This window comes from Pogona vitticeps, chromosome 3 (genome assembly GCF_051106095.1).
Source record: "Pogona vitticeps strain Pit_001003342236 chromosome 3, PviZW2.1, whole genome shotgun sequence".
Taxonomy (NCBI): Eukaryota; Metazoa; Chordata; class Lepidosauria; order Squamata; family Agamidae; genus Pogona; species Pogona vitticeps.
In genome coordinates, this window is record NC_135785.1 from 47,036,254 (window position 1) to 47,048,306 (window position 12,053).

At 41.4% G+C, this 12,053-nt stretch overlaps 1 protein-coding gene across 1 annotated transcript in view; it reads left to right on the forward strand.

Annotated features, from left to right (window-relative positions):
• PFKL (phosphofructokinase, liver type) overlaps positions 1-12,053 on the forward strand; it is a 46,813-nt gene that overhangs the window by 28,092 nt on the left and 6,668 nt on the right. Inside the window, exons 11-17 of the mRNA XM_020787403.3 lie at positions 1,446-1,510; positions 3,621-3,684; positions 4,797-4,943; positions 5,952-6,022; positions 8,358-8,445; positions 9,309-9,461; positions 11,681-11,845. Of these exons, the coding sequence (XP_020643062.1) occupies positions 1,446-1,510; positions 3,621-3,684; positions 4,797-4,943; positions 5,952-6,022; positions 8,358-8,445; positions 9,309-9,461; positions 11,681-11,845 (753 nt within the window). The remainder of the gene's footprint in view (positions 1-1,445; positions 1,511-3,620; positions 3,685-4,796; positions 4,944-5,951; positions 6,023-8,357; positions 8,446-9,308; positions 9,462-11,680; positions 11,846-12,053) is intronic.

Consider the following 12,053-nt stretch of genomic DNA (forward strand, 5'->3'; position numbering starts at 1 on the left):
AGCTCCCAGCCAGCCATACAGGGCAGGGCAATTCCAGAAGCTGTAAAAAGAAGGATCATTTCCTACCTATGGAGGTTCAGAGTCTAAATGTGGTGATGTTGGTCAACAGATAGCTGCTATTGCAAAGCATGTGTATTGTACGGTTGTATCAGGAATATGATATTTAAGATAGAATACTTAAAATCTCAGCTTTCAGTTAAAATTAACAAATCACTGCAGGGGGCAGGGGAACAATTGAAATAGTGTTGCCATATTTTGATAGAAACACAGAAAATAGAGATTGGGTTGGAATTTGAGTGTGCTAGGGATATGATACAATTAACATGGCTATTGGCCTTTTCCAGTGCCTGCCTCCATCTTGAATGCCTTTGCCTCTTTAGAGGAATCTCTTTCTTTGCCTACACACAGTAATTTCTTATCATATGAGTTCTTTCCATTTCCCTTGAACTTTTATCCAAACCCAGATATAATGTGTTTGTTTAAATCTTTTTGTTTGTTTATTTAATTGGTTTGTAGAGACAGCTTGCCATATCTGGACAAAATGTCTCAAAGCACTTCACAATGGGGGGGAAATGAAGACATCAAAACAGGCATTAATATATAAAACATCCTCATTTACTAAAATATTTAAAATCGGTTTAACTGTGGGAGAAAAGCGACCTTCAAAATCAGCTGTGTAAAAATCAAGGTTATCTGCCTTGTTTGTATAAGTTGTTTCTATCATACACTGTGGATGAAGGGTTTGGGCTTCTTAATTGTGGAACCACCAGGTCCCTGGATAATCCTTTTTCAAAGGAAATTATCAGCTATGCGCATTTGACAACTGCAGTACATGAAGAGGACAAGCTGTTTTCCGTTGCAGGAATGAGCAGTGGATATTCATAATATTCAGAAGAATGCAGGAAAAAATCATTTTAGATTTAGATTCAGATTGAAGGTATTTGTGGCCCTTCAGATGTTGTGGGATTGCAACTCCCTCCTGTCTCAACATTGGCCCTGTTGGCTAGGGCTGCTTGGACCTGAGGTCCGCAAACACTGGAACGGCTACAAATTGCCCACCCCTGGCAATGATGATTAATACTGTGTTCATTTCCAGTAGTGGCCAAGACATAAATAAAATTGTGCCTCTCTTACTGGGATGTCCTGACTCAGCCCAGCCTTTGTTAAAAGGAAGTTAAAAGTCATTGCATCTTCAGCAGTCCACATTCTCTTTATCCTTCACCTCTTCTACCTTTTTTAAATGTTTCTTTCTCTACATCTTTCTTTCTGCCTTTCATTGTATCCTGTCTGCTTCTAGGTTTTATATGGAGTTGCCAAATAAAGGCTTTATGTGTAGGAACAGACAAAACATGAATTAATATTGTATGGTTGGTTTTATTAGATATCTCTCATAGTTTCTATCTGTGGGAGTCCTATCATTGTGGTTTTTTTTTTAATCTTTATAGACCAAAGATGTCCAGAAAGCAATGGATGAGAAAAGGTTTGATGAAGCAATTCAGCTCCGAGGGAGGTAAGAGGTCTCTTTGGGATCTAAGAGGAAATTGCATGTTTATTATCTTGCTAGTTTTCTAAATTCCTCAGTATTATAAAAAAATGAAGTCATGGAGGCAATAGTCTCCCAGATATGCTGGCAGACCTTTGAAGTCGGTGAAAGAATTAATAACTTGTGGGCTCTTAATACTGTAGATTTATAGGAGGCATGTGCCTTTTTCCTGTTCACTGCACAGCTCTGACATGCAAGTATTCAGTTTTTTTTTCCAGTAGGCATTAAATAGAGCCAAAGAAAGTTTCTGGATGTTACTGGATCTGTGCAGTGCTTTCACCAACTGATGAAGGGAGATCTGTTTACTGTGAACAAAGGTTGTCAGGAAGTTGGCTCTTTTTCCCTCGTTCTCTTTTCTAACAAGATTCAGCATGCCCATTTCCTGTGTCTGGCCACTTCTCATAGAGCAAATGCAGAAATTCCTCAAAACATGGGCATTTTTTCAGTGCCTGATACATTGATTAATCTGGTTTATTCATTGACTAACTAGGAGAGAAGATGGCGTCTCACAAATACTCCAGATTGTGAGCACTCTCCTTGTTTGAAACCTGTCCTGTTTATGTTCTGTAGGGAAATCATGCCCTAGGCACACATTCAGAGACAGTTCCACTCTCAGTAATCATGTAGTGTTATAGCTATTAAATAGTTTGTTGAGAGGGCAATACACCAGGTGGCCTTTCAACAGAATACTGCAGTATGCATTGCTGCTACTCCATTGTGTCCCCCCCCGCCCCTGAATTTCCTTCCCATCTTCCAGTGGGAGACACTGAGTTTTCTCAGTCCTGAATTGGACTGTTTGAGGAAGCTATCTCCCCTTAGGGTTATTTCCACCTAATTAGTTTTTTGTGAATCTTGAAGTCACCCCAGTCCTACTGACAGTTGGTAGTATTTTGGCTACATGAGGAGAAGCGTTTATTCAAGCCACCATATCACTCTGCATATACTAGATAATACCTAATGTTGAAAGTGAAGCAGAGCTGAGCCTGATTAGTTCTTGGATGGTAGACCAGGAATATCCAAGTAGGGTAAGAAAATTATTCTGTCTGAAACTCTGGAAATTCACTGCCAGTCGGAGGTGATGTACTGGGCTAGTTGCACCAACTGGTCTGACTCAGGGTGAAGCAGATTCCCACACCCAACATCGGAAGTAGAGGGAATGATTTTACTTGTATTCCAGTTGTGTCATTCTAAGGAAATCCTTGATATCTCAAAGAAGGATCTACAGGCTAATGCCATTTCCTTTTATAAACAAGACTACACTATAGTGGTAGCCATATCAAATTAAAACTTAGATGATTCATCAGCTTACTATTTTAACCAATTTCAGCCTAACCTATTGAGGAAATGACTGATAACCAGTAAAATAATGGAAATAATTGCTTCTATACCTTATAAGTAACCTCACTGCTTCAGAGATGATTCTTTGAGCAATAACACAAACAGAATTTTTGAGAATGCAAATGTTTTTATTCCTTGTTTAACTGTAAGTTGGAGGGGCCAGCATTTTTTTAAAGACATGCAGTTGAGAATGTACACCAAGTGAAATAAGTGGAAGTTTCCTGTATGTCTGAACTTTGAGCTTTCAGAAAGAAAGATCTAAATTAACAGAGAGACAGTATTTCATTCACCTTCTCACCTCTGATAGAATGTTTGTTCAGTATATCATTGTGTCACGTTCCACATAAGAACATAAGAAGAGCCCTGCTGGATAACGCCAAGGGCCCATCTAGTCCAGCTTCCTGTACCTCACAGTGGCCCCAACACAAGTCTCTGGGAGCACTCAAGACAACTAGATACCTGTCTCCTGATACCCCTTCCCTGCATCTGGCATTTTAAGGTACCTTCATTTTAAGACTGGAGATTATACATCCCCATCATGTCTTGTAACCCACAATGGATGTTTCCTCCAATCCCCTTTTAAAGGCATCTAGGCCAGATGCCATCGCCACATCTTAGGGGCAGTCTTTAGTCCCAAAGCTGAGAGGAGATTTCATAGACTAGCTTTTGGCAATGGTGATAGAATGCTGAAGGTAGAATGCTGAAGATAATTAGTATAATTGCAAGTTTGTTCTTACAGGAGCTTTGAAAACAACTGGAATATTTACAAGCTACTTGCGCACCAGAAGCCAGCACAAGAAAAGGTGAGGAATCAGGGAAGAGTGGGTTGATGGAGTATTTGCTTTGCACATCCTTTGTGTGAGTGAAAAGAAGTGGCTGTAATCTTTCACAAAGCAAGCATATAGAGGGGGAATTTATTCATGCTTGCTTTATGAGACCGAGGAATTGGGTTGCTTGAATGACAGGGATTCTTAAAAACTCCTCAGTCAATTGGACTTAAATTTACATATGCAGACATGGGAGAGTAATCACTTTAAACCATTGTGTATGCTAACATGTATGCTGTATATCCAATAGAGGGCTCTTGGTATGGAAAAATAAAAAGGGCTATTTCCTGGACATTTCTCCTTCCCATTTGCTGACTCTCACATTCTCAAAGTAGTTGTTCTTTTATCCAGCTTTTCTTGATTGAATTTGGATGTGCTGTTACAGATCAGGAAAACTCTGTCACCAGTCCTGGAAATAGTGCTTGACCTGTTCTGCTAAAGGGACAGACAAAGAATGGCATAAGCAATACTTTAGTTCCTGCAGGAAATTCCAGTAGCCTTATTTTGTGCTCCACCCAAGGGCTTAATGAATTCCCCATTGCCTCATGCCTTTAGTTGTCTGCATAGAGATAAAAGAAAGAAGAGAGGTCCTATAGAATCAGGCACTGAATTAGTGCCTACATGAAACATTAAATTACTTGCACAGATTGGAGCAATCATGGACATTCTCTGCCCTCTGCTATAGTCAAGGTTTGGGTAAAACTGAAATGTGGCATAAGTCTGTTCTTGAATATTCCATTCAGATGTTTTGGTGGTCAAGGAGGCATCCTTGAGCTTGATATTCTGTGCTGTGCTTGAACTCCTCAAAACCCTTCCTTGTTAGTACTGCAGGGCAAGATAAATAAAGTTTAACCCCTTACCAGGTAACCCCTTTTCCCTTAGTACATGTAGTTCTTCGGTCTTCCAGTTCTTAGAAACCACCGTCAATATTGTAAAATGTTAAGAAATGTTGTAAAGCAGAAGCATCTGGAAACCTAGAAGTTCTTTACTTCCGTCTTAAAGGCTCCCTGCACAATCCTGCAAGTGCTCCAGAGATTCCTTCAAGCACTGTGTGGATTGCTCACTCTCCTTTTTCCTCTCCTGGCCAGAGCAATTTCAGCATTGCCATTCTGAATGTGGGAGCCCCTGCAGCAGGGATGAATGCGGCAGTCCGGTCAGCTGTCCGTATTGGGATTTGTCAAGGCCACACAATGTATGTGGTAAATGATGGCTTTGAAGGCTTGAGCAAAGGACAGGTAAGTCTGTCTCTGATCAGAAGGGCAGAAGATTTTCCTTCTTTTGAGCCACCAGCCATATTCCTAGGTTTCGTCTGCTTGCCTTTTCTTTTTCGACTGGAAGATGCACCAGCCAAAATTCATTTGACAGGTACCCCTGCTAAAAGTGGTGAGATGAAAAGGCTTACATGAGATATGGCCCTTTCTGTGGTGGCCCCTGTCTTTGAATGCCCTCCCAGGAAGGCTCCCCTGGCACCACTGTGGTTTTTAGGCACGAGGTGAACAACTGTTTTATTCTCCTGGATGTCATAAGAATTACTTCAGAGGGTTTTTACCTTTTAGTCCTCTACACTTCTAGTCCTCCAGTTGTTTTCAGTATCCTTTTTTTTAATTTACAGTATGTATTTGGTAGTAATTTTACTGGGCTTCATTGTGTGCTGCTACAGTGTTTCTTGTGTACTTGAAAACTGTCTGTTATGCAATAATAATATGAAATAACAGGAGTATTGTTTATCATCAAAACAACATAATTGAAAAAGGCTTTGAAATTCTTATTAGATTGATGTGATGGAGGAAGAAATTGGTAAAAAGCAGCCAGTGAGATCTTCCCCTATAAAATGGCATTGACTTCACCTATAATTCCAACATTTAAAATTTAGATTAGATTAAATTAGATTAGGCAGCCTTCAGTCTCAGAGACTATGGTAACGTGCTCTGTATGGAGGACTTGGAACAGCGTCTAGTGTGGCTGAGAAGACCAACTTGAGAGTGACAATCCCTTCCACACTGAAGACAAATCCAGTCTGTCCCCTGTCCAGCTCCCTGATTTTGCTGCTTTTGTGACTGCCTCTTTGCCTCGGCCTGCTGGATGAGGGTCTCTTCAAAATGGGAGAGGCCATGATGCAAAGCCTGCCTCCAGGCTGAATGCTCAGATGTCAGGGTTTCCCATCTGTTGGTACAGTAGTGTGATCACAGTTAGAAATGATTGAACAAATCATGAGAGGCCTAAGTACATTTTAACTTTAACAGATCCAAGCAGTTGGCTGGCATGATGTGGCAGGATGGCTAGGCCGTGGAGGATCCATGCTGGGGACCAAGCGGTAAGTCCTTCTAAATCTTTCCATGAAATTGTGAAATAAATGGATCACCTTCTCTAAAATGGAATATTCTGATCTTTTCCTCCTTTCTTGGAAGCCACAAGAACATGTTACTATTTGTTTTACTGTTGAAGTATTCAGGCAATTAAAAAGTTCCTCCTCGTGTTTATCTTTTATTTGGTTTTCTGTTGTGTTTCCTACAAAACATTGCAAGTTCGCCATCTACTTTGCACAATCTTTGCTCAATGATGAACTTGTCTAAATCAGCTTTTCCACATGGGCAGTCTATGCTGTTCTATTATTTTCTTACCTAGCAAATGCTACGTCATGATCTCTTTTTTTTTAAACACCTCTGCTCTTTTACATTCTACAATTTGTTTTTGTTCTTATTTTTAAGAACCAAAGCTTAACATTATCAGATCTGAAAAAATAGACACACTGTGTGCTGTGTCACCAGAGCAGAGTCCTCTTGAGCGCTAGTTCATATCCTTTGGGTGCTTTTATTTACTTCTCTCTGAAAACCTTGCCTCCCCGTCCTCTAAACTTCGGAGGGATATAACAAGGTATTTACAGTGAGTTCCCCACCAGTTCTTCATTGTCATACTTGGAAGGAATTTCCTTAATCCATAATCTCCTTAATCCATAATCTCATTCTCATTTACAACATGTCCTTTTCAGAATAAACACAACCCCTGGAGGTTGACATTCCAGTTATGCGATGACAGGAGTGCCAGACTTTTAAATGCTGGCTATTCTTGGCTTTCCATGAGAATGTGTTCTGGCTCCAGAAGTGCTACAAGTTCTAAACCAGTCCCACCAGCCAGTCCAGTGCAGGGTTTTAATAAGGATTGAAGATTTAGTCCAGTAGAGTCCAGTCCAGTCCTGGGGAAAAATAAGGATTGAGAGGGCTGTTGTCCTGTACATTGCATTGTCATTTATTCCTTGGTGGAGATTGGCAACATGATGGTTGAATTCAGAATTTGCTGAATTCAATAAGTAACAACTAGAGTAGGCTCATTTACAATCACACTTAATGGAGAAATTGGTTTACCTAATCCCCACTAATTTATGGACCCATTCTAGTGTGATTTACTATGCCAACAGCCATTATATACAGTATTTATATGTAGTAATTATATATCATTTGCTATAATAAATCTACATTAAAATATGCACATGAGGCAAAATAAAAACAAATTTAGAGTTATAAATAATTAAAAATACACCAACAACCTTTACATTGTCCAGAACATGGGTCCATATAATGTGTACTTGGAGTGCCAATTTTGGACCACTCACTGCTCATTTATGCTCCATGCCATGCTCTTACTGTGACATTTTCTGAATAGAATGACTATATTGTTATCATGCATATTGTTTCTGGAAGAAACTTGTTTTGATTGACAGATAATGAATACAGAAGTCAGATATAGTACAGAAGTTTGGACTGTTTGGACCCGGGAAAAATCCCTCTAAATTGTATCCTCCCTGGATCATGCCTGGTGACAGAGTTGTGTCTCTGCTGTCCTCAGAACAAACATTGCTACACTTTCAAATCATCCACCATGTGCTCAATGTTTCTTATTCCTGCTGCAGAGATTTTACAGCTGGATCATTCTGCAGTTGCAAGACAAACATGCAGCAACAACTCTGAGTGTTACATCTTTCCTCTTCAAACTCCACTTCACTTGTCAAATCTGACTAATGTTGCTCTTAAGGATCCGTGATACAATAACTATGTAGAACCATCTTCACTGGAAAGCTCCCGTGCCTTCACTGAAGTAGCCTCTTCTTTACTTAGTTCTGGACATGAGGACTGACTTTTATGCACTTAGCTAGTTAATTTTTTTCAGACACTTGCATACCTGAATATATGAATATTTTCCAAGACTGGAAAGACTGCCCATTGTTATTTGGCCAGAGTCGAAACAAGAGGGTTTATTAAACATGTTTTTACTTTCCTGTTAGTCACAGAGCCATTCATCCCGCAGGAAGTAATACAAAGAGCTTATTATCACTAAGTACTTTGCACTCACCATCTTATGGGGAATCTGTTGCTCTCTCTCTCTCTCTCTCTCTCTCTCTGCTTCTCTGCTCACTTGGCCAAGGACATATTATATCAGAGGCTGCCCATCATTTTATGACATATCTTTGCTACATATTATTATGTGGGAAATGCTTCGGCAAGATATTTATTTGGAACATTTTAAGCCTCTTTCTGCCTGCTTAACTCTCCATTTCCATTCATTGTGAAGCAGATTCTGTAAAACAGAAGTATGAATGGCAAGTGGTGTGATAACAGCTTTTCTTAAGACTTACTTTGCTCTTGTTTTTCCAGAACTCTTCCAAAGACATGCATGGAAAAGATTGCTGAAAATGTTCGGAAATTTAACATCCAGGCTCTGTTGGTTGTTGGAGGATTTGAGGTATGGAGAAGCCTATTGACTCCTTGAATGGCATCACTGGCAGCTTTTAATAGCCAGGCTAGGCAAGGGTCAAGCAGGGAGGCAGCCAGTCTACAGTGAACCAGGGCCCTGGACATATCCTCTGATGTAGCTATGCCAGACCGAACCAAATGAACAAAGGGAGATGCATCAGGGATCTCCAGGATTGGCTACACTATTAGTGGGGACAAGACCTAACTGGATAGCCTCAATTTTGGACTTAAAATAGGTAGCAAATTGTTCACTGGTGAAATCACCCAGACGAGGCTGAGAATGACCAGGGCTGGTGAGGTCAAGAACCACTCAGAAGAGTTCTGATTGTTGGTTCACTGCCTCAGCAATGATCTTGATATTAAAGGCCCTTCTGACCAATTTAAGGATGTTCACTTACCTCCTGGTCAAGGACTTAATCGCTGCCAAATTTGAATCAGACTGGTCCTTCCTCCACCTGCTCTTTAGCTGCCTCCTGGCCAACTTCCTAGCTTGAAATTACTCTGTAAACCAGGGGGTAGATCAAGCTCTGAAATGGAGAGGGCATTTGAGAGCAACTCTGTCAACTGCCTGGGCCACCTCAGTATGCCATCTGGTGACCTGGGTTTTGACACCATCACCAGCCAGAACTGCCAGAAACCCTCCCAAGTCCTCTCTAAACCCATCTGGGTTGAGAAGCCTCCAAGGATAGACTATTTTGACAGGAGCAGTCTCCCTCCAAGGTGTGTGCACAAGTGCACAGGGAGAGTTTGTTAGAATGCTCAGTGATGCCAGCCTTCTCACATACTATTTGCAGTCCACCACTTGGGCTCAGTAAGGTGGTTTATGTTTCCAACTGCTTTTTTTTTTTGCAGGCGTATGAGGGAGTCCTCCAGTTGGTGGAAGCACGGGGGCAGTATGACGAGCTTTGTATCATCATGTGTGTGATACCAGCTACCATCAGTAACAATGTTCCCGGCACTGACTTCAGTCTGGGATCTGATACAGCTGTCAATGCTGCCATGGAAGTGAGTTGGGAATATTCTTCAGTTATATATAGTGTTCAGGGAACTAGGGGATATTGGATAAGGCTTTTTTCCATCACTTTCTCCTTTACATTTTGGGAATTTTGGTAAGGAAGTTAGAGAATACAGTGGTGCCTCGCAAGACGAAAATAATTCCGATGGTGCTCGGCAAGCCTCAGAGCAGAAAAAGGCAGGGGGAAAGGGCGGGAAATTCAAAAATGGTGCTGTGAAAGGCTTGCCCAGCACCATCGGAGGACTGCCAGGAGACCTCTGAAAGCGGCGATTGTGGTTGCAAGGGACCCCCGCCAGTCCTCCGATGGTGCTTCTCTTGCTCCCTACCTGGTAAGTGACTTTTTCAGAGGTTTTTTTTTTTGCCCATAGGAACACATTAATTAAAATTCAATACATTCCTATGGGAAAACGTACCTCGCAAGACAAAAATATCTTCATCTTGTGGGGCACCAAAAAACTTGCAAGACGCTTTCATCTTGTGAGTTTTTGGTTGCCCAAGGCATTTGTTTTGCGAGGTACCACTGTATGTACGGCAAAGGCAGGAAGGTGAGCAAGGCAGAGCACAGAAGACTACCTACCACTAAAAGCGAAGGTGCTCCAGTGCTTTTCATTAATTTGATTGCCCGTATTTCTGGTATCTTTTTGGAGTGAGCAGAATTATATAAAGTATTCTAAATGCTCTTATATAATAGGTGTATGTAAAGGCATGATCTGTTCTCATTCCTTTGCATAATAATTCTTAACATGGAAATCTCTTTCACTTTCACAAACTGAGTTAAGTTGTAACAGAACTACATTGAAGATCTCCTTCTGCTTATTTATCATGGGTCAAAAATAGAGATGGACACAAATTAGCAGTTTGTTTCAGTTCATTTATTGGCCAAATGGGTTTTCAGCACTTCAGGGCTTCACCTCCTCCATCACCTCCTGCCACTCAGAGGCAGCAGCCTGGCGTCCCTATCCTGCCTTCTCTGGGCACTGCCTCGCAGTGGGTGCCTGCTGGAGGAGGTGGGGCTTTGAAGCGCCAAACACTTATGGCTGCTAAATGAACCAGCATGAGCTGCTGAACAGGTGGTTCATGCCCTTCTGTAGTTGAAAATCCATCCAGATGAATGATGTCATGATGTTTTGCTCCAGTGGAGCCAGAGGTCAGGGGTCTGATTCCCCATTGTGAATTGTACGAGAAGAACCAGCCTATATGGCCTTTGACAAGCTATGTAGTTCCAGAGCACTCCCAGAAAGGAATGGTAAACTACCTCTGAGTACTATATGCCTCGAAAACCCTAGAAAGTGTCACCAGAAGCTGAAGTTGACTTGATGATACATAATAACTATTTTATGTATCATTTTACACATTCTTTCTCTGAATCCCATTTGATATTTTATTGTTCATACATTCCTTGTGGAGAGATTATTTATTGAATGTTTACTGACATGCTGAATGAGAAGGTGGCATCTGCCGAACTGCCCTATGTACGTTGGACCAAAGTGCAGTGGCCTGATTTAGTAAGACAGGTGTTACAATTTTCCTGATTTTGCTCAAAAAGGTAATACAGTGGACCCTTGACTTACAGACGGCTTGACTTACAGACTTTTTGAGTTACAGACTTCTCTGGCCGCAAAATTTAGGTTTGACTTGCAGCCTCAGAATTGACTTACAGACCAGAAAAAAACCAAAATGGAACAAAAATGGCCTGTTACGGGATTAATCGGTTTTCAATGCACTGTAGGTCAATGGAGACTTGACCTACAGACTTTTTGACTTGAGAACCGCCTTCCAATACGGATTAAGTTCTCAAGTCAAGACCCCACTGTATGAGCTTGGTAGCACATTGTGGTGTTGCCAGTCTGAGTGTCACCAAACTGAGGTGGGATGAGTGAGAAGTTAGTGCATGTGGGCTGTTCTATCTACATTGAACTTGCTATCAACACTGGAAAACATATAAAATGTTGCTAAACCTATTTTTGTGTTATCCTCTGTGGCTCCCCAGAATGGACAGGATGGTGGTCATTTGAGTGATGCCATCTCAGCTGCTGCCAGAATTGGGCTTGTGCTGCTGTCATCTTTAGCAGAGTGAGCTCTCAACTGGCAGATGTCAAGCCATACAGCTGTATGGAAGCAACATGGAGTTTGAAGTCAAGAGTTTTAATGCCTTCCACTGCCTGGGCAACCAAGCCTTTCCTTTTCTTGACTTCTCTTCCTGTTACAGAGCTGTGACCGCATCAAGCAATCTGCATCAGGCACAAAACGACGCGTATTTATTGTGGAAACTATGGGAGGCTATTGTGGCTATTTGTCAACCGTTACCGGCATTGCAGTGGGAGCTGATGCTGCCTATGTCTATGAAGAACCATTCACCATTCATGACTTAAAGGTGTGCTAGCTGTCAAACTCTGCATGTCTATGTAGTGGGCTTACTGAAGTGTTGCTTGTATACAGTATAGTAGAGTAACGAAAACATCAGTTCTATGTATTCATTAAATGTGCAGAAGCCAGGGTGCTGGATGGCAGGGGAATATAATGTCTGGCTCATTAGATGCTTTGGACTTCAGTACCCAGAAGCCCTAGCCACTGTTGCCAGT